The 23091-nt window shown below is 31.5% G+C and overlaps 2 protein-coding genes across 2 annotated transcripts in view; one reads left to right on the top strand and one right to left on the bottom strand.

The window, feature by feature from the left end:
- Nucleotides 1-1206: 1206 nt before the first annotated feature.
- Nucleotides 1207-10705, bottom strand: MED19 (mediator complex subunit 19). The gene is made up of 3 exons (XM_072525757.1): nt 10441-10705; nt 9964-10220; nt 1207-8499 (listed from the first exon to the last, which is right to left on the bottom strand). The coding sequence occupies exons 1-3, from the start codon at nt 10619-10621 to the stop codon at nt 8230-8232; spliced, it is 708 nt and encodes a 235-aa protein (XP_072381858.1). The 5' UTR covers nt 10622-10705; the 3' UTR covers nt 1207-8229.
- Nucleotides 10706-14709: 4004 nt separating this feature from the next.
- Nucleotides 14710-23091, top strand: part of LOC140436710 (syntenin-1-like) — a 29202-nt gene continuing 20820 nt past the window's right edge. Inside the window, exons 1-2 of the mRNA XM_072525758.1 lie at nt 14710-14959; nt 15016-15289. Of these exons, the coding sequence (XP_072381859.1) occupies nt 15020-15289 (270 nt within the window). The 5' untranslated portion in view covers nt 14710-14959; nt 15016-15019. The remainder of the gene's footprint in view (nt 14960-15015; nt 15290-23091) is intronic.

Below are 23091 nucleotides of genomic sequence, written 5' to 3' on the forward strand. Positions count from 1 at the left end.
ATCCAACTCCACCTGCTAAACGATCACGCTGTAAATTTTGTTCTAAAAACGATAATAAGACTAATATTTTATGTTGTATATTGTCATAAACATATTTGTAAAACCCATTCTTTTTATTACTGTCCCAGTTGTAAACTGAATTAAATTTTGTAGATATTTGTTATTAGGCTTTTCTGGTTAATGAAAGAAAAAAATACCTTTTGTTTTTGTTAATAAGGTTTAATTTACATTAACAACATCATTTTTGTTTAATTAACCATAATTTTTTGTTAGTAAAGTTTTGTTTAGCACTATTAGCTTATTTTATTTCGATTAAGCAGCGTAAGCCATAGTTGGGTCATATTGACCCGAACAGTACATTTGTGTAGTTGAATCGAACGGGACAGCAGGGTTAAACTAAAAACTACGAAAGATGAAGATATTTTCAGATCAGCAACCGAATTACAACAAAAATGCAAGCAGGATTTGGACGAGTATTTTCCCCAAGAATGTGTTCATTCATTTAAAGCATTTGTTAACGTCTCTTCTCCAATTAAAAATATACACTCCTTTAGAATTGGTACAGGTTTTATACGAAAATAAATTAATATCTTCATTTCCAAACGTTAATTTGCCTGCGTATTTTTTTCTCCATAATGGTCGCAAATGCTCTCTTTCGACACTAAAAAGGGTAAAGACCTACTTTAAAAATGAAATTTCCCAAGAAAATTTGAACTCCTTAGCAGTTTTATCCAGTAACGAGGACCTGCTAAACGAATTAAATATAAATGTTATCGAAAACAATGCTTCAGTAACAGCAAGAAAACAAGCTTTTCAATAGTATTTGATTAACTACCTCTTGTTACCTGTTTGAATGTTATTAGGTAAATTTTTATTTTACTTTTGAAGTTTGCCCTTAAGTTTTTTCTTGTATTTTGTTTGGTATTCATTTAAGTTTGAAACCAAAAAAAGTTGTAATTGTTTTCCTTATTTTAATAAACTTGTATTCAAAATATTTTTTGTTGAATTGAAATATAGTTAAAAAATATTTTTGAGCCTGGGCGCGGCATCCGTTTTAGCACCGGGCGGTAGACTGTGTTAAACCGGCACTGGCCACCTCTCACTTCCAAATGTAGTCGTTTTTCACATATCCGCCAGGTTTATATATAAAACACATTTTTGTGCTGTATTTTGCTTTGGTAACTGGGTAGAAAAAAACTCAACGCATAAAAAATAACAGATGATATATTTCAAATAAAATTAAACCATATAAATATGTTAAAACTACTTACAATACTTTATAAATTAAAAGGATTGAAACTATTGATATAGTAAAGCAGAAATATGTACAAAGTAAACAAAAATTTACACTATTATACCAAAAAGGTATGAAATAAAATATTTTGATCAGTTTAATAAACAAAAAGTTTTTGCAACGAATATAGACTCTTATAGAATGTTACATTTAATGAAGACGATGTCCTTCGTATCAAACGTAAATAAGGTGTGCAAACCACTCAATAAAGGATTAGTCAATTAAACTGCCGTCAATTGGCTTATTGTACACCTTCCATTTATTCATGATAGCCATTCCAGAGTTCTGGAATAAGTATCATGAATACACTCAGCAGTACGTCTAGTGTATTCATATTTTTGGGGTAAACAAAAAATGTTTGATCTGCGAACAAGTTTCCATGAAACAGCCCCATTGTATACAGATGTCTCTTGACTGGCGCATGTTCGAAAAGAAGGTATGGTCGAGTGGTAAAACACTCAACTTTATTCTTATGGACTTGGAATCGAAAACCAGATCGAGTTAATTTTTTTTTAACTTTTTTTATACTAATTTATTTTTATATTGCACTTTTTATACATTGCAAAAAATAAAATTCATAAATAAATAAAAAGAACTTCATAAATATTCAAAATATTGATTTTTTTGGAGAAAACTATTGGAATTAGTATATTTTAATAAACATATTTCTTTTCTTACATAATTTTCATACATTTTCATTAGTACACTTTTGGTTATTGATTTTTTTTTTTCATTTTCAGGCCTTTGATGATGATGGCTTATTATTATAAGGTCCAGGAATAGCATATTAATCAATTGTAAGTGACCAAACTCGATATTTTTATTGATATAATAAAAATCGATTAAAAAATAATATGGAAAAAATTAAAACAAGTTTTCTCGAAATCACTTTTTTATCGCATGGCTGACAGTTAATCTCCGGATTGACTGGTCTGATCTGAGATTTGAATGAATCTTGGTGCGTTTTACTTCATAACATAATCCTACATGCGAATTCACATCAATTAGGCCAAACAATTAAAAAAAAAATAATATTTTGACGTAAGAAAAATGGTCAATTTTGGACACTTTTTTCCAAAGTCCCCCCTTTTTGTTCTCGTATTTTTTTAATAAACGAAGGTGAATTCGCATGTGCAAAACCTTGCTTTTTAAAATGCCGTATTAAGTTTTTTATTCAGGCTTAACAATCCGGAGAATAATCGAGTATAGACCAAGAATATTTTTTTGGTTTTTAATTTGGCGCCCTCTATTAAATGGAAAAAATATGAAGGGCCACTGGAAACGATTCCCCCGATCAGAGTCCATTTTTAGTCGGAATTTAGATATTGACACCATATTTAAGCTTTTTGGGGAAAGAACCCACGCATGGTTTCGTTTGTACAATAACCATCACCGTACAGAAGATAGTAAAGTGGAAGGATATAAGCTAACGAAGAATAACGATCAAGTTCCGACGATCTTCTATCTGTTGTGTCGCAGTTTCCACTAATTTGTTTTTGACATTTTTGAAACTTACAATGTCAAGTGATCTTAGTGATAGTGATAGATCTAAAGAAAATAATAAGTCACGTGAGGTTAAAAACGGAGAAAACCGGCTGTAATGAAAAAATTTCGTGCTACCACTCGCGAGGTCGTGGAAGACTGCAAATGCATTCGTTACAATGTTTTCAAGTCATCCCTTTGAACGAAAGACAACGATTTATTGCTCATTTTAATGAGTTAGGGGACTACAATGTTCAAAACAGATATTTAAAGGGTCTTGTCACGGTTGTACCTGTTGGTAGACGGAGAAGCCGAAATCCTGAAGCTGAAGCAAGTTTTAATCAATCTTCCTATAGTTATAGAGTTCGAGTAAATGTGAGTGGCATGTTACAAGATACTGTTGTTTGCTATAAAGCATTTTTGTCTTTACACGGCATCACTAATCGCCGTGTTCAAACCATAAAAAAAATTTATTTGAATTTGACAATGCTAAAGAAGATGGACGGGCGGTCATAAAAACAGACATAATAAGTTTACCGATGAAATAAGAAGAATGGTAATGAGCTTTATACAGTTCCTGAAAGGAAGGAAATCTCATTATTCTTTGCATAATACTAGTAACATGTATTTACCTTCAGAACATAATATAGCCAAACTTCATCGAATGTATAATGAGTCACACAATAGTAATAAAATAGAGTCCACTATATTTCATGAGATATTTGTGAGTAATTTCAATATATCATTCGGCTACCCACGTACAGATACATGTAGTTCTTGCAACATTTTCAAAGCTTACATTGCAATTACTACGGATAAAATGGCTAACTACACTAATGAAGAAAACAAAAAATCATTGACAACAACACTGCAGACACTAGTGCGTCAGAAGACGATCCATTTACGGAAAAGTAAGCAGTTTTACTCCCCGAAAAAAAAAATATAGAAAAGAATCACGAAAAAACGAGACAATGAAAGCCACAACGGTAGATTACCAAAAAAACCTCCCCACTCCCAACATCTGATGTTTACTATCACCGCCAACTCAACTTCATATCATTTAATATTTATGTTCTGTCAAATGCAACTTCAGTATTGCCCGAAAGGGTGTCGATGATGTTTGTTCGATGTTGGAACACTTTTTTTGCATATTTTGGACTCAAACATACGCCATCTAATAATTTTTTGTGATTCGTGTGGTGGTCAAAACAAAAATTTTACCGTAAATCGATTTCTCCACTACGTAGTGCACAAGTTTAACCGATTCGACCTAGTGAAAATGATATTTCATATTCGTGGACACTTTTACCTAGAATTCGATAAAGACATAAGTCTTGTGAATTCTAAATCTTATACGGAAATACCGGAAGACTGGAGAGAATTATTAAAGAATACTAGCAGTAAACCATCATCATTCAAGGTAATAAACTGTGCGAATGAAGTTAACAATCAGACATGGACCGAATATTTGTTCCATCTTTATATGCCAAAATGTCCTACGGCAACCAGGCCTATCAGGATTCTGAAAATTGAAAAAAAAACACCCACGTTTTGTGTTACATAAAGACCACTATTTTGGCTTATATCTTACAGCCGTGGTAGTTTAGAGTAGGTAAGACTGCTAAGTGGCATGATTTATGGCACCTAACTCAATTCCTGACAAAACCTGAAGCGCATTCCTTCGACCAAGGACTAGTTTCCCATGCCGGTATGAATGAAAGTAGTAATGTGGAATTTGTCGACAATCCACCAAGCAAATAGATCAGAAACCAGCTCCTTAATTAAAAATTTAAAGATCTTAAGCACATATATAATTAGCAAACGATTCTTTTTTTCATTTGCGTAATAAAAAGTCTTATAGTAATAAACTGATAATTAAAGATGTATTTAATTTTCCTAAACCAAAATAAACAATTTAAATTTTAAAATTCGATTTGTACAAAATTTGACTATAATCGTTTTTTCCCGTGGCCCTTTATATGAAAAAAGGAGGACACATTTTTTTGTTAAGTCCAAGACTTAAAACAACTTTTGCAAAAAATCAATTTTGTAATATAATAAAGGAGTCGAGAAAAAAAGTTGAAATTATGTCTTTTTTGCACACCAAAAGTGTACTAGTACCTTAATCTCACTAAAGCAGAACTTTTATGATCTATAATTATTAATAACTTATAAATATTACAAGAAGTTTGCATGTATTTAGTGGATTTTGTAAATATATAAAATAATTTATATACGCTAAGCAAATATTTTTTTATTTAATTAACAAATAATTAAAAAAAATAAAATATTTATAAAGAAATAACAAAATTACTTGATGGGTATGTCGATCCCACAAATAAAAACTACATACAAACTGCACCAAGACTTTGATTGTCAACGCTTCTAGTAACTGGGTTACAAACCTTCTTGTTTACATTTAAACCGAAAGACACTTTTTTCTTAATGTTTAGAGTTCTATAAGTGTCTATATTCTTTGGTTTTATGTTAACCTTTTTGACGTTTATTAAGTTCAAAATTATCTTTACAATCGTTGTTTGTTAATATAACAATTAAACATGGGATAATGTTTTGCTTTCTATTCAAGTCGCACTTTAAAAATAACTTGATAAAATCAACAATGAAGTGAATCTGTTGTGAAACAAATGCTTACTGAAATATTGTATATTGCATAACTAAAAGTAAACATGAGATCGTAATCTGCAGCACACTAAAGGAAATTAAGACCGTTAATTCTTGAAAAGAGGCAACTGTGACACTCTATAATATCTACCATTTCATAGACCCAGAGCTAGTCGAGAGTTAGAAAATTTGTGTAAAGTATTTTCAGTAATGTCTTAACCCAAAATAGATCTTACTGGTAATTGGTGGTACTTTATCAAATCTCAAACTTCTAAGTTGTATTTTTTTGTTGAAAAATGACCTATAACATCTATGATGCCCTGAAAAATGAAGATGACCAAACCACCAACTACGAGATCTTCGATACTTTATCATTTAATTTCATTTCATTAATTTCGAATTATTCAATTTAGTATTGAATAAAGTAGGAAATAATAAGCCAGATCATTTCAATCGGGCCTACAATTTCTCTAGGCGGTTTCAATACAGTGTCCTATTTATAGACCACTGAAAATTTTTTTTCAACGTTAAAATTTGTTTAAATTTAAAGAAAACTTGCCACAGATACCTCAGGCTGCAGTTAACTGAATTATAATTTTTGTACTATTATATTTTCAACATTATATTTACACATTTAATAATAAAAGTTGCATATCAGCACTTTTTTACAGTTTACTGGATTATTCTTGTTGATTAATGTTTATTATCAACTATATTCATGAATAAATCTCGGAAATATAAATTGTTGAATCGTTGTTATAAGTTTTATTTTACTGATCTATAAATATGACACTGGTACTAAGCGTTATCAAAATGTGCAGCATTTCAGTTATCAAAGTGTGCAAATGAAATGATTTTGTAATAATATTAACATAACACATTGTTATTGAGATTTTTTTGGAAATAGCAGATACTGTTATAAATTTGACTTTTATACTGGCAAAACAATCGCGAATATTTCAACTTTACTAACAACTATATTAACTCGGGAGTTTATTAATTGATATTTTTAAATAATACACATTCAACATACAATAACTCTTCATTGTCCACATACCATATTTGCATGTTATTGTATAATTTCTCTTCCACATACCATCATTTGCTACTATATATTGTCATACTAGCTGATGGCAATATTCCTTTGTAGTAGAGTAAATGAATCGTCAATGGTGCTATGGCCCTATTCCACCTTCTTAAGTCTATTTTGATAGTCAGCTGTATCCACTGTCAACTGTTTCCAGTTTGCTGTACCTATTTTTTCAGCACCTCGTCTACACCATCTTCTCATCTAAGTTTTGGCCTAACTCTCCATCTACTTTCTACTAGCAGTGCCATAAGGATACTTTAGGATGGTTAATCTTGTCTTATATGTTGTCTATCATGTCTTTACCACCCGATATATGTTTGTATTTGTGGTATATCTCATAGTAGTGCCTCCTTGTACAGATGCCACTGAATATTCCTCTCAGGCTTCTGCTTTCACTTATGAGCAAAGGTCTTCATCTGTCTTGGAGATGGTTTCTGATCCATATGTCAGCACTGGCAGTATAAGGGTTTCATATATTGTTATTTTTGTTTTCTGGCTTAAATTTCTACTTTTCATGTGTCTACACAGCTCAAAATAGCACTTGCTAGAACTATTTTTCATTTGATTTCTTTCATTATGGAGTTGTTGTTGATCATCCAGGAGCCTAAGTATGTGAATTTGTTCACCACTTCAAACCTAGAGTTATCAACAGTGAATTGGTGACCAATGTTTCTGGCTCTGTTGGGTGTTGATTTCATAATTTTTGTTTGTTTACATTAAACTAATAGAATCCTCAAATTGTATATTCTTATTATAAAAAATGCATCTATCTGCCTGAAATTAGATTTTTTTACAATTCTAATAATGAAAAATGGTTAAGTTAACTAGTAGATTTAGTAGGTTCAGATTGATGTGAGTCTGAACCATAAAGGTAAAATTTGTTAAATTAAAGTAAGAATAATATTGGAACATCCATTCTATTCATCAGATGTGCAATTCTGATTTTTATCTATTGTGAAACCCTAAACCAAAAAATTTCTAAGTAAACACATTTTTCATCCAATGAAGAAATTATTGCAGCCATAGGTTGATATTTTAAAAGCCTTCTGAATAACTGGGAGATGGCCATTTTTTTTTACCCTTAACTTGTGTTCCTTTCTGCTCCAATAACTTTTCAACCATCCTAATACTTGAATAAAAAAACAGATTTGTGGAGCACACAATTTGTGTTACGTTTTATTAATTTATCAATTAAGTTTGATCAATTGTATCTAAATGTGTTATCATTTACTTATATGGAATTATGTTTCACTTAATTCCATATTTTGTATAGTAGATACTGAAAATATTAATTGAATTCTAAAAAAAAATATGCACATTCAGTGTTGATACAGGGCGGGTCTTAGTTTCTTTCTGAAAGTAAATTGGTTATAAAATGAAATGAGTTTCTTAACTTTGTGTCAAATAATCAAAATGGAAGTCTGCTTGTAAGTTTAAAGATATCACATGAAGTTTGTTTCTATAAAAAGACTAATTCCCTAATTTTGTTTAAAAACAGTTAACAGCTTCGACTAATACACTTCTTTAACTATTCAGTTAAATATTATCGAAAAAAGTGTGATTAATCTGCTATATAATTACCTTTAATATGTGCATCACATTCCAGTTTCTAAAATATATTTCATTACCAATTTTAATTCCTTGATCTCCAAATGTGTTATAAGATACATAAAGCATTCATTTTGATACATCTGAAAGCAAAAAACCTTTCTGCTTAACTATACAAGATATTAAAACCTATCTAGATAGAATGCTGGCTAGGTGTAAGACCGGCACTGTGTTCAGGGCTATGCTTTTGCTTCTTCCGCTTCTTCTCCTTTTTCCGCTTTCTCTTTTCTTCATCATGCCTCTTCTGCTTTTTATGTTTCTTCTCGTGAGTTTCACTATTTGTGTCAGATACAGCTGTTTCTTGACTAGGTAGGCCTGTTTCCTTGTGTTTATTATGTTTTTTATGCTTGTTTTTGTGTTTCTTTATGGGGGCTGCATTGGCATAACGATATTGTTCAGGAAGCTAAAAAAATATGCAATTATCTTTTTCTGTACAAAATGAAGGATATTTCTGTTACAATTATAAAAAATGTGTTAAAAAGAAAACAAAACTCCGTGTAACTGATTCTTGTCAGTCTAATAGAAGGAAGACCAAATTACTGATAGTATTTAAAAAGAGGTAGGACAGAGGATAAGTCTGTCATGTCGCAGAACTAAATAATCCAGCACTTCACTAAACTGATACATCCAAAAATCCGTAATCTTCTCCCCATGCCTCCCATGCTCCTTCCTGCACCCCATACCAGATATGCGCTCCATTGCATCAAAGAGCTCAAAACTTATCAAGAGCATTTGCATACATATTTACCTGCTTTTTTAAGTGAGAATATTATAGTTAAAAATGTCAAGTAAAAGGAAACACTATACTCTAGCTTTGAAAGATGAAATGGACATTTTAAAGAAGTAAGATAGTGGATAAAACATGTGCAAATTGGCAAAAGACTATGGATTGAGTTGAATGAGCTACTATATATGATCTTAACAAAAAAACAAAAGATAAAAGACCACATGAAGATGATGGAATCTCGACCAGAAAGTGTAAAACATTAAAAGTTGGTGTATGACCAAAGATGGAAAATGCTCTCTACATGTGGTTCATGCAAGAGTGTCCAAAACACATTCCTGTATCTGGAGAAATTCTAAAAGCTAAAGCAATCAAATTTTATTATATTTAAAGACAAAGTAGAAGAACTGGGTCTTCTTCCTGACCAAATCTATACTGCAGACAAGAGACAGTTTGAGAGACTTGCCCAATAAAACATTTTTTTTGTATCCTCTAAAGAAGCGAGCACATTAGGTGATAAAGTTAGTAAAGAGATATGCTGTGTTCAAATACTACTAGAGCACACAAATTGGATTTGTTAGTGATTGATAAAGCTAAAAATCTTAGAACTCTCAAAAACATTTATTTGCCAGTTTGCAACAAATTTACATAAAGGCTGGGTCACGATAGAGGTATTTAGTGAATGGTTCCATACTTTATTCATATGTGTATTAATGTGCCTGCTATGGCCTACAATAAATGATGTATCACAAGAAACAGGTTTTAAAATCAGCATCATATTGCTGATTGGTTTCAAAATTTTTAGGAAAAAGGATTAAGTAAAAGTGAAGATTTAAATTCTTGGTTTGAAGGGATCAAAGAAACAGCAAATTATGACAGATGAAAAATGTGAAACAGTATACCAAAAAGAAAGACTAGTAGAAATATTCTACAGACATTTTTGTTTAAAAATATTTTTTCCTTAGTGATAATAAAAGCCCTTTATCATTGATTTTGATGCAAAAATTACTGTAAAATACTAATATTTCTATTTGAACAATCTCTAAAAAAAAGTATTGTTTGAATATTTAAAGAATTAGGTGAACAGTTAGAGCAGAAAAATTTGATGTGTAGAGAAGTAACATATAAATTAATCATTCTTACAGGTCCAGGATGAAGTCGAAATCCATCTAATTGGATATTGGAAAGTGGAAGAAGTTCCTTGCCACCTACTGGTGGTTTTTCAATAACAGATCTTAAGGAACTATTGTCTTGTTGTCCTGGGGAATCTATGACACCAGGTAAAGTAGGTAAAAATGAAGATAACTGCTCTTTCAACTTTTTACCACTGAATTTGCTATAGGAATGTTCCAAGCCATAATATGTCATCAAATTTGTGGCTCCTGTTAGCTCCGATTCTCCTATAACCAAATTTAAAATTGAGTTAATTTAATAATTTCAAACAGTGTTAAAATAGTGTGTTTATTATTTATTAATGCAAAATTAACTGATGTTAACAAATTTACACCACCAACTGTTGCTACAAAATCAACTGACATACTTAATTACACCTAAAAAACTTTAAGTTGTGAAATAACTCTTTCATATATATATTAATAATATTTATCATTTTTGACATACCGGGTGGTTCTTTCATTAAATAGAAAGGTCCACTAGGGACTATGGAGGGATTCTTTCCTAGCAAAATTGTTGTTTTTAATGTTCCCGAAGAATCTTGACGTGATACGACGGGGGACCTGGCCCCTCTTGGCGACGATTTTGGAGAATATTGTTCAACTTTCCGAAACTGATCTCCCATCATCTTTCACTTCATTGTTTTATCAAAAAGTTGCAGACAAAATTTGGAAGCCATAAATGACAACTTCAAGTATGACAAATGACAGCGACAGCCTTCAGATTCAGCTTGATAAACGAATTATTCCCAGTACTACCAAAATTGTATTAACAAATTATTGAAGCTATTGGAATAACCCCGACAAACTTTCTTAGCCGTACATAAATTTATTTTATTTTTTATCATTTTTAATCCAAAATTAAAATTTAATTATTGTCCAGTTCAAATAAGTTTGACTTTTTATTTAACTATCCATTTATTTTTTTTATCATAAAATGACAACATAATTAGTGAATACAAAATTTTGTTGTCATTAGTTTTTTCTTCTTCAGCTCGGAAAAGGGATGCAGAGGATCTGTTAAACCATTTATTAAGGTTTTTAAACCATGACGTTCTTCTTCAACCTGGCCGTTATCTTCCCTCTCTTGCCTTGCATTATTAAATGAAGTATATTAGATCCCTTATGCCTTAAAAGAAAAACGTTTAAATCAGTGTGTTTTGCCAGTGTTAACTTACGGTGCGGAAACGTTGACCATGACAAGGAGAACAGTTCAAAAGATCCGTGTGTGTCAAAGGGCGATGGAGCGGGCTATGTTGGGCGCTTCAGTACGAGACAAGATCCCAAATCGCCAGCTACGACAAAGAACAGGAGTGGCTGATGCAGTAGAGAGAGTAGCAACACTAAAATGGAACTGGGCAGGTCACGTGGCTCGAATGACAAATAATAGATGGATAAAGCGGATACTGGAATGGAGACCAAGAGATGATGCCTACCGAAGCTGAGGTCGTCCACCAACACGTTGGACTGACGATCTAAAACGTTGTCATAGGAATTGGATGCAAGAGGCACAAGATCGAAATAGATTGAAAATTATGAGGCAGATCTATGTCCAGCAGTAGATAAGCGAAGATTGAATGATGATGATGATTAGATCCCTCTGGGTTACTCATAACATTGCCAAAATATTCCAGTTTCCGATTTTTTAATTCTGACCACTTTTCCCATCTGCTACAAAACAATCTCGTTAGGAAACTCTATCTACCCAACTTATTTGTAGGCTTCTCTAATACACCCATATTCCAATTCTGGCCTTCTCTATATGTATTCTAATTTATTTGTTCGTGTCTCAGTTCACATTTAGATTACAAACAAGGTGAGTATTGGTTCCCTCCAGTTGTCCATAAGCTTTTATCACTTCTGGTGGTATTGGCGTTTTACTGACAACCATCATCTTTAAGTTGAAGTTCTTCGTAACAATTTGCAATTAACGCAGTGTCATCCCCGTACCTCAAATTAATTTTGATACCACATTGAACAGTATCCAATGCTTATTGAAAACGAACTCCGAATAGATGTTAAATATAGGTGGGGACAAATGCAGCCCTGTATTACTCCTCTTCATATTTAAAGCTCTTCAGAATTATTCCTGTCAATCCTGATGTTTGCATGTTGATGCCAATAACGATTTTTAATCATACGTAGGTCTTTATCATCAATACCTACCCACTGAAGAATGGCTATCATTTCAGTATATTTTACTCGATCAAAGGCCTTCTTAAAGTCAATAAAACGCATAAACTAGATGCTAGTTAGTTATGCAAATCCAGAGAGGCGTTATAGCCCAAACAATCAAAAAATTTCGGGACCCAAAAAATATGCAAAACATTTTACCAGTTTTACCCCCTGGCATCACCCATCCAGTTAGGGGGGAAAATGTACCTGAGATAATTTTGAATAATAATGTTAATTGGCACTTTTTCTGTAGAATGAACCATTCTCTTAGACCCAAAGCTTAAAGCGACTGGTGATTTTCAATGTCAGGTACACTTCCCGTCATATAAAACTGGTACACTTTTTTTCCCAATGTAAACCTGGGTTCAGACTGGATACAATGGTTTGTGAATTAATTCGTTGTTGCCATCACAGATAACGGAATTGCACTAAATCTAAATAAAAAAAAAATAACGTTTAAAAATGTATAAAATTTTTAGATAGGTATTATTTTTATCATTAACAACAAAAAAACGTATTTAATAAATTTAATAACCAGAGATAGGGTTCAGCTAATATCCAAAATGTTTAAAGGATCTTTAAACCTAGATTATTGGCACAGGGAACATTGGAATGCATCTAATGTAATTTTTTACTTTAATTACCTACCGAACACGAACTGTCTTTTGTGTCAATAAGTTTAGTAACAGGCCAACTACCAAGATTAATTTATTATTTATTACATGAACGATAACATTAACAAAAACTAACATTATACTTTATCCTACGTAGATTATAAACTATAAATTATTCTGGGCCAAAAAACGCTTTTCAAAACGTGACAGTTACAATCCAATACCTCACTATAATGTTTTATTATAATAACTTATGTTAAGTTATGTTAACTTAAGTTATGTCTAGATTGATTTTATCTATCACTATATTTGAATTGAAATATTTTCATAAATTATAATAAAACACAAATCAATGTATGGGTACTTAATTGAGATGATGAAAAATTTCAAAATTAATATGAGAATTTTTTAGGATGCATGTTTAAACAAATTTAATGTGACTGACGGATCGAGAATGCTCGATGTTTTAGTTTTTAGAATATTCAAAACTGACGGTCTGTCACACAGCCCTGCTTTTAGCTGGTTTCATATAATATTTTCGTTCAACTGGCAACAGTGCCCTAGAAATTAGAATGACACATGTGACAAAAACAACTTACACAACTTGAAAAACACGATTTTCGGTTATAAGAGTTGTACCAATTTTTTATGACGCGAACGGTACGCGCGCGAAATCAATTTTAAATAAAATTTGTATTAACTCAGCTGTAAAAATTCGATATCTTTTGATAAAAGTGTCCCATCAAAAAATATCAGAATTCATTTTAAAGGTGAAGAGAGCAGCTTCCATATGCAATTGTTGTATTTTGCCTCAAATGAAGTCAATTTCTATAAAGGTGTTAAATAAATAAACTTTTAACGATTTTTAGCATTTTTTATGATTCTCATGAGATCTATAAAATTTATCACTTCGTTTGAGCAGTCACTACGAAATATTCATTGTTATAGTCTGATCTTTAAAACATATAGCCTGAAATTTGGATTTTGAGTTTTGGCAACAAATGTGAGGCATTTGAAATATGCCTAAAAACGCTAAATTTAAACTTTCAAACTATAACATAAAATTTCAAAATTAAAATTGAAATTTTATGTTATAGGTTTTGAAGATTGGGCTCCAGCAATGAAAATTTCATAGCGGCCGGTCAATGAAAGTGATAAATTTTATTGATGTTATGAGAATCGTAAAAAATGGCCACAACTGCGCAACGCTTATTTATTTAACAGATTTTTAGAATCTGACTTAATTTGAGGCAAAATTCACAAATGTAATTAGAAAGCTGTACTTTTCACCTTTAAAACGCATTTTGATTTTTGTCAATAAGGCACTCTGATCAAAAGATATCGAATTTTTATCGTCGAGTTGATACAAATGTTATTTAAAAAATTGATTTCGTGCACGTAACTGACATTCCAAATCGCCGGTCGCTTTGAGCGTTGTTTTTGAGAGAACGGTTCATTCTATAGAAAAGTGCTAATAAATATTTTTGTTCAAAATTATCTCAACTACATTTCTTGTTTGAAATATTTTTCATATTCATTCTCAGACAGTCTCAACAAAAATTCAGCTTTTTCGTATGATTCTTTAGCGGTTCAATGGCATTTTCCTCTATGACGACTGGATTAATAGGTAGGTATCATGTAGGTATGTAAAATGTAATTTTCATTAAAATCAATTGTGGTTAATTCTATACAAATATAATATAACTTAAACCTGCCATAAGAAAACAGTTTCAGAATCTCCTTAGGTAATATTAATATAATATTAGATAATAATAAATAGTTTTTTAATTTTCTTTACTTTCTCTCTCTCTCTCTCTCTCTCTCCCTTTGCAATTACATTTGCTACGCCTATGAAACGGTATTTGAAATTTATGATCCACAGTAAATTTTCCTGCTGCTGAATGCGTCATATGATTTTGGAAAGTACCAACCTCACAAGTCTAAAGTTGTGAATGATATCAAAATAAAAACAAAAAAATACAAGAATCATTTTCAGTTCAGTTTAGTTATTACAAAACCGCGGTGGTCAGCGTAATTAACAGGTTCTTTGCGTTCTTTACTTTGCTGAGTGAGTCATTTCTTATCTCTTCTATTGTGTTTCGGGTAGTGTGAATTAACTTATTTTTTTATACAACAAATTCATTCCTTGTTCTTGTGTAGTTTTATTAACAGGAAAAGGTAAGGATCTATTTTTAGTAATCAATAAATATGCTCATCAATCACTTCTCAAATAGAAAAATGTCGCTGTACCCGAGTTTAGAAGATATGAAAATGGACCAAATGGCCAATGCCCAATACACCCAAATGCAAAGGAGTATTGCAGCCTCACAAGCCACTGCTCCACCACCTTACACATATCCTGGATTTGATTCTATGCCTGTCCCTGCAATGGGAGCCGACAATAAACAACTTTACCCTTCATTAGGGGAATTTATGGGGCTAGAATTAAGTGAAGCTGTAATTGCAGAGAACATGCCAGAATATTCCCAAGTGGTTATCTATCAACAGGTATGTATAAATGTTTTTGAAGTCTTGTGCAATCTTTCCAAACTATTTTTATAAAGGATTTCAATTGATTGAATATATTTTTAGTATGTTTAATGAGTAAAGCTATTAATGTATTTAGTGTGTGTGTGTGCTTTCACACAATTAATATATTTTGATAGGCAATTAAATTCATTTGATTACTTGACCTTCAGGTCATTGATGTTTTTATTATACCTATCATTGTGTCTAGATGAATGAAAAAATAAAATTATTTCTTTTTTGGCATGTTTTAAAGTAAATATATAAAATAAAGTTATATTTTTAGAATTCAATTTTGATAACCTGGTAATAATTCATTTGAAATTTTAATTTGAATATGTTGATTATGTTTTTTGGTACTAAGTAGTGTAGTAAGATAGAACAATATCTAGGGAGAAATTTATTTCAATGAATTCTGCTTCACTTACTGATGATTGTATAATGATTTTTATTCTTTGATATGCTAGTTATTATCTTTAATTACATAGTTAAAGGCTACTTAGAGTTGTGAGTTACAGTGCTACTTAATTGGGATTTTTCCTATAAACATTTTTCACTGAGATCAATTATCATAAGTTTTCGCTACTTGTGTTTGAGATAATAATATATTATTTTTTGGTTTGCTGTGGTCTGAATTTATGTCTTTTGATCATTTTATGTATGACTGCAGTGGACAGTATCGAAGCCGATGGAGCGACTTATTTTGAAAATTCCACATATTGCGCAGCTATGTTTGTTATTTTCTACCAAATCCATTTTTATCTTTTATTACACCTTGCAGTATGAACTTTGGTATTAAATATTTTAAATGTCTCAACAAATCTCCATATATAATATATTTTCAGCTTTATGTATTTGAAAGTTATCCCTGTGTCTGCACTTCTCAATACCTCTTTGGAATTTTGTGTAACCTTCACAGCATCCGCATGTTATAATCCATAATATGGTTTAACCCTATTTATATTTAGCTGTATATATTTATTATCTCATATTCATAAGTTAGTATGTTAGCATGTTTTGTGGCTCCGTTACTTTTAGCAAAAATTTTACCTACAACAATCTGAATTTTAACATCATTGTCAGTCTCATTTGCTATTAATGTTTATGCCTAGATATTTCTACTGCAAAAAGGGTTTTACTTTTTATTTGGTTTTTTTGTTTATATACTTATTTATGTCATCCATACCACCATTATTTGGTGTCCATACTGTTACCCAATGTCATTTGTCCAATTCAATAGATCTTGCATTTTCTGGAGATGACAATAATGTCTATATCATAGACATAACATAGGGTATTAATGGGCATACTGTTGACCTCTATATAACCTGTATTAGTTTATAAGTGGCACTTTTTTGTTTGGCTAAAATTTTACAGGTGGCTTACTTGGTCTCGATCTGGTGGGCAGATAGCCATACTTTTAGTTGAAAATTCTGAGGGTGGTGTTTGTACTCTCAGGATGGTATCAAATTCTGTTTTTTTTAAGTGTTTATGTATTATGTGTTTGTGTAATTATTTTAGATGATATGTCTCTGACCTATTAATCCATTAATGTTGGTATATACTTGTTGCTGACTTTTTCTTTTAGTATTGGTAACCAGAGCCTGCTACATTTTGTTGATGGGTTTGCTATACATTTTTCTTCATTAAGTAAGATGAGGGCTGCTTCTTTGCCTTTTTTCTCTTTTTTTTGCTGTCTTTCTTTCATGAATATTAATGTATCTTTCCATTGTAGTATGTGCTCATTTTCCCAGGTATGTTTGCATATCTGTGATTTGTTGAAGTCTGATGTTTTTGATATATGCTTCATCCTCCTTTATCTTGACACTTAGTACCTAGTAGTCTTGTGGTTTATCCCACATAAAAATTGTTGCATTCCCAAGGTATTTTATATGAGCCCTAACAACTATATAATGAGACAAACTAAAATACACACCAAATTCAGATAGTTGACAGTTTATTTTTTTAATCATATTTTATAATGTATGTAATTAGTCAATTACTAATAATATAGGTTCAATCAGCTACATAAAACATAATATACTTACTCTAACAGAACTAATTAATAATGTTTATTTTGTTAACAACTAAATATTGGGACATAGAATGAAAATCTATTTTTAAAACAGAGTAGCATGGCCCTTTTATTTTTTTGTCACCCAAATTCGGTTAAGCATTTACTCAACTAAGGATCGGCACTGTCCAGAGGTAAGTCTAGTCTAGAGGTCTAAGTGTTGAGGGTTATTTGTTAGTGTCTAGTTCATTTTATTCTATAGCGTTTCAATGACATTTAGGCTAGGACTATTAGAAGACTAAGAAAGGACATTTATCTTGTGGTTTCCAAACCAGTTTTTTATAGTTCTAGAGGTATGACGGATCATTTCATCCTTCTGAAAAATATAATCCTTACCAGCATTTAATTTCACAATACTTGGTAGTAGGCTAATGATAATTCATCTAGACAATTTTACGGTCCGTTTCAAACAGTCTTTTTGAAAGGCCTCATGCTTAGTGTAAATAATTTGTGGTTATCATCAAGACATATGTCGAATTTTTATTGTTTGCTAAAAATCTTTCAGGAACAATCTTCTACTTACCAAGAAAGTTTAGATTTTGCCCAAATGAGCCTGGCTTCCTTTTGTCTTACTGTTAACAGTGGCTTTTCCTTTGTCTAGAAGAAAATATGTTAAAGTATATTAAACTACGAAATTGTTACCTGTAATTCAACCCTATAAAACTTTAATCCATATTTATGTTTCCACTTGGGACAGCATTCTCTTGATAGATTTAATCCAGTCTCATGATTTGATTCAGCTGTAACTTGCCTTAGAGTATATCTCTATAGGAATATTCTCCGATTCCTATCAGAAACTAGTTTTGGACAACCTGGACTTTTATCTTTTTTATCTAAGATACTTCACATTTTCTCATAATGCTTACATATCTTCCACACTGAAGTTTTAGGAATATCAATTTCATCAGTCACTTCAAGGATCGTTTTATTGTGGCAATAATTTTTAATCACCAACTCACGAATTTTTTAATTTGTAGAGACACCAGGCACAATTTTATTGAAATAATACAGGGATTCACTCAATTTGACAAGAAAATAATTATAGAATATAGTTTGTTAGAGTTTATACAGTGTCCAGCTGCATTGTTTTCGTAGCTTAATTGTCTGATCTTGTGTGGTTTTTAGTAGTTACTTTATACTGCCCATTATTTAGTTGTCAGTCATATTTACACATTTTGACGATCCTTATAAAATTAGTAGGTTATATCATTTAAAATATTGCTTATTTAGTATTATCATAACTATTAAAAAAAAATAATAAATTAACAGTCAAATGGCTGAATTTGTTACATATTTTAATTTGTCCTATTAGAATATAGTTGTTAGGGCTCATAGATGCAATTCTTTGATCTCTCCTGTATGTTGTTTGATTTGGTTTTGTACAGAATAGATCTGTGTGTTGGTTGTTTTGAATGTTATGATGTATTTATTTTCTATCCTTTTTTAAATTTTCTGATATGCCCTTTACATATGGTATAGTTGTTGTCTTCAAATCCGTTTTTGTGAGCATTTCTGGATTGCTTATGGTGTTAAATTGTTTCCTTTCCTTTATCTACTGCAATTTCTTGTTTATAAATGAAAATGACAATGGATAATCATTTCTTGATAAAACCTTTGTTAGTTGGTTCGTTCTTACTGTAATGCATTTTCAGTAGAGCAGGCTTTATCATATATAGTAATTTGATTTTTTATATTTCATATACACTGGAGTGAAAATTATCCAGATACTAAGATTTTTCCTAAAAACTGGCATTTAAAAAAGTATAAGATTTCATAATTGCATATTTAATAATAAACAAAATTTAAAAGTAAAATTTATTACAAATCAAGAATTTAACAAAGAAAAAAAATATTCAAAAAATTAGAAAATCAGATTATCCCAGCGAATTCCTAAGAGATTTGCTCCCATTCATCACAAACTGCTTGCTCCTAGTCATTAATGATTTGAAACAAACACTGGTTACGTCGAATAGGCCATCTCAGAGTATCCTATGCATGCTCTATTGGATTTAAGTCTGGACCCATTGGGGGCCATGGTAATAAAGGAATCCCAATTTCATCCAAGTAATCACATGTTATGGCAATGTGCGGACGAGCATTATATTACATCAGACGAAAGTTTTCTTGAGCAAATGGGGTAAATGGCGCTACATGGTCTTTCAAACTATGTTTAATATACCTTTCAGTGTTTAAATTGCCCACTAGAACTGTAACAAGGTCTGTATGAGCCTCCAGTAAAGTGCCTATCACACAATTGTACCACTGCCACCAAATTGAACTGTGGGAGTAAAACAACGTTATACCCCGTTAAACAACACCCCAATTAAGATGATCGCGAGCAATGTGTAAACGTTGCCTCCGATGATATGCCGTTAATAAAGGTCCCGTGACAGGAATAAACGGAAACTGTGTTTCTATAGACATTTGAACAAGTAGGTACTGGTGCTTATAATATGCGATCATGTAACATTTGAAATCTAATAAAGCGATTTTCAACCTGACTTGTGATTCTTCATCTACCTTGACCTGACCTCCTGGTGTATTGTCCTGTTTCCCGAAATATTTGTATTGCATCAAACATTGCACTTCGAGAAATTCTTAAGCATTCACGAGGTAACGAATGCTCCGCCCATCATCCTGTAAAGCAACAGCTTATGTTACTTCTTCTAGTGTTATAACTTTTTTATTGCAATTTTTGAAAAGGTCAAAGCCAAAAACAATACTAAAGCTAAATATGTAAACACTTAAAATAGCAACAAAAACTTAAAATAACGCTGGTTAATTTAAGACACTCTTTCAAAAAAAAAAAAAAAATTGTGTAGAACTGTTTCTGTTCGCAAAAATCATCTAAATACAAAAAAAAAGGTTATCGCTAATAAGGCTTAAACTAGATTTCAAAGAAAATAAGATTTTATATAAAAACTTACATAAAGAATATAAAAAAAACCTATTAAAAAAAATAATAAAAATCTGGTGTCTGATTAATTATGCACTCCAGTGTAGTTTAGTGGGTTGGTTTTCTGTGGTTCCGTATCCTGTATCCTCCTCCTTTGTGATTAACACATTCAGAAATAATGGTAGTGAGTTATTATTTTCTTTTTCCATGGTGAATTTGATTGATTCTTCTTTACTGTTAATGTTCATCAGAAATTGATTTAGTACTTCCGATCCATGAGGCCAAATGGAGAGCATATCATACTATCTCCACCATACTCTTACGATGATGCCGGAACAACAACAGCATTCCCAAAGATTTCTCTTTTACCTATTTAAAGAAAGCTGTTCTTACTTATGCAATGTAATAAGAAATTTATGAATGTTGGTTTCAGTCGTTATTTATTTTATTTACGAGATCATGACAGTACCAAAGAATACATTGCAAGAATCTTTAGGGGTCTTTTCCTTCGCGTAGGGTTCCTTTGTTCAATTTGTTCTCATATCCGTTGCTTCATTCTAATATGAAGCTCTTAGTCGTAAGTTGTAAGACTTCTTTTTCATACGGGAAACACCTAATATGTTGAATCTAAATGTAATTAATACAAAGTAATTAATAATGTAAAATTAACACAAAGACAATGTTGATAATTATGAACGTACACATTATTTTCAATAAAAAATATACTGTGATGACGTAACTATCACTGTCAGCGAAAACTATATTCGTTAACTCACTTATTCATTTTTACATTGTATAAAAGCGTATAAAAGGCATGAAAATGTAATAGTATACTTCACGAACAAAATACCGTGGTATTTTTGCAGCCCGACAATTTTTACATTTTACAGTTATTCATGACCATGCAATTGATCTTCATATTTCATATAAATGTGTTGTGTCTGTCCGGCAAACTTGTTATGTCGAGAATTCTCAGAAAAACTCATGGATTTGACTCATACACACTGAAAAAATATTTTGTTGTCTATACACTGTTCTGTTATTTGATGTGTCAGATCTGCTGAATAGGCCAAAATTATGATTGTTTTTAAATCCACTACCTACCGACTGATTTCTGCAGAATCAATAAAAATATTTAAAATAAAGTGGGCCCCTTTCGGACATTTTAAGGGAATATTCGTTGTCGGACGCCTTGAAGTCAAAGATTTCACGCAAATCTTACATTCTTGTCACACAAAAAAGACCACATAAAAACCTATATGCGTTGATAAAAGAGGTAATTGCCGGATAAAATGTGGAATCAAGTCAATAGTGGGACATAACATTTAATTTCTTTTACAATTTGACCCGGTCAAATGCCTTCTTAAGGTCAAAATGTGTATGAAAATTGGTTTCAAAATTCTCTTTCCACAAATATTCCTGAAAATAGTGTAATCATCATGGATAACGCAAGCTACCACAGTCGTCAGCTACAAAAAGCGCCAAACAGATCAAGTAGTAAACCTGAAATTCATGAGTATTTTTTAAACAATATTTTTTTTGAAACTAGTTATAGCAAAGAACAACTTCTAGAAGTGTTAAATACAGTTAATGTTAAAAAGAAATATTTATGTGATAACTTCGCAAAGCAGTGTTACCTCTTCCTCTATACCATTGTGTATTTAACCCTATTGGGCATATGTGGCACCAAGTCAAAGTAAAGGTGAGATAGTTCTTCTACCGTGAGTGCCACTGTTATACAGTTAATTAAAACTGTTATAAATAATATGTCGGTAGAAATCTGGAAAAATTCAGAACAACATATTGTAAAAGTTGAACAGTCCTATCTGTTTATGCAAAGTTGTAAAATACAACCCATTGTAATTAATCCAAATAAGGACTCTGACTATTGTTCTGAATCTATTTTCTTGTGGCCTCTTAAAGTAATTACTATTTTAATGGGAATACGCCACAATTAAAGTTTAAAATAAGTTTATTGACGTTTCAATTTCCACTTCGGAAATCGTTTTCAAAATACAAACATTAATAAATTTATTAAATAAATAAATAAACATTAACGCAAGAGATTCGCAGAACGGGAATAGAAGAAATCATAGAAAAAATATCAAGGCCAAAATGGAGATTTGCAGGACATCTAGCACGGCTCAGCAATGATCGACGGACTTAAGATTATGGAGATTCCGTGAAGATATTAGCAGCCGGGAAAAACCACCAACGCGAAGGGAGGACGGCATACGGAGAATAGAGTATAACTGAATGTAACTTGCACAAAATAGAATTTATTTACAAAAGGTACAAAATATAACAAAAGTTATATTTGAAAATAATTTTTGTAATATATCACAGACAGAAAAATAAACAATTGGAAAAGACAAGCAACGGACAGAGAAATGAAAAAAACACTGATAGAAATGTTTGCACAAAATGCTTGAAAATAACCTATTTCTATCAATTTGCGCTTATTCTGCTATAATATAACAATGTGGACCAGTGACTGGTTGCTCATTAGCTTCTGCCTATTTAAGTCGCTATATTACCGTTAGAATTTCTGTTTTTTTTTATGATAATTATAGGCTCTAGAAAAATAGAAACAAACTTTTGACGACAGAAATGGATTATCTGAGACGAAGCTGCGGTAGATCGAAACTGGAGAGAGTTAGAAACGAACAAATAAGAAACGAAATGAAAATGGAGAGAAATATCAATGATGACATAGAAAGAAAACAATTAATCTGGTTCGGACATGTTAAAAGAATGCCAGAGTACAGATGGCCTAGGAGAGTACTGGAATGGATCCCCCCTGAAAGAAGAAAG

This window comes from Diabrotica undecimpunctata, chromosome 3 (assembly GCF_040954645.1).
Source record: "Diabrotica undecimpunctata isolate CICGRU chromosome 3, icDiaUnde3, whole genome shotgun sequence".
In the NCBI taxonomy this organism is placed as follows: Eukaryota; Metazoa; Arthropoda; class Insecta; order Coleoptera; family Chrysomelidae; genus Diabrotica; species Diabrotica undecimpunctata.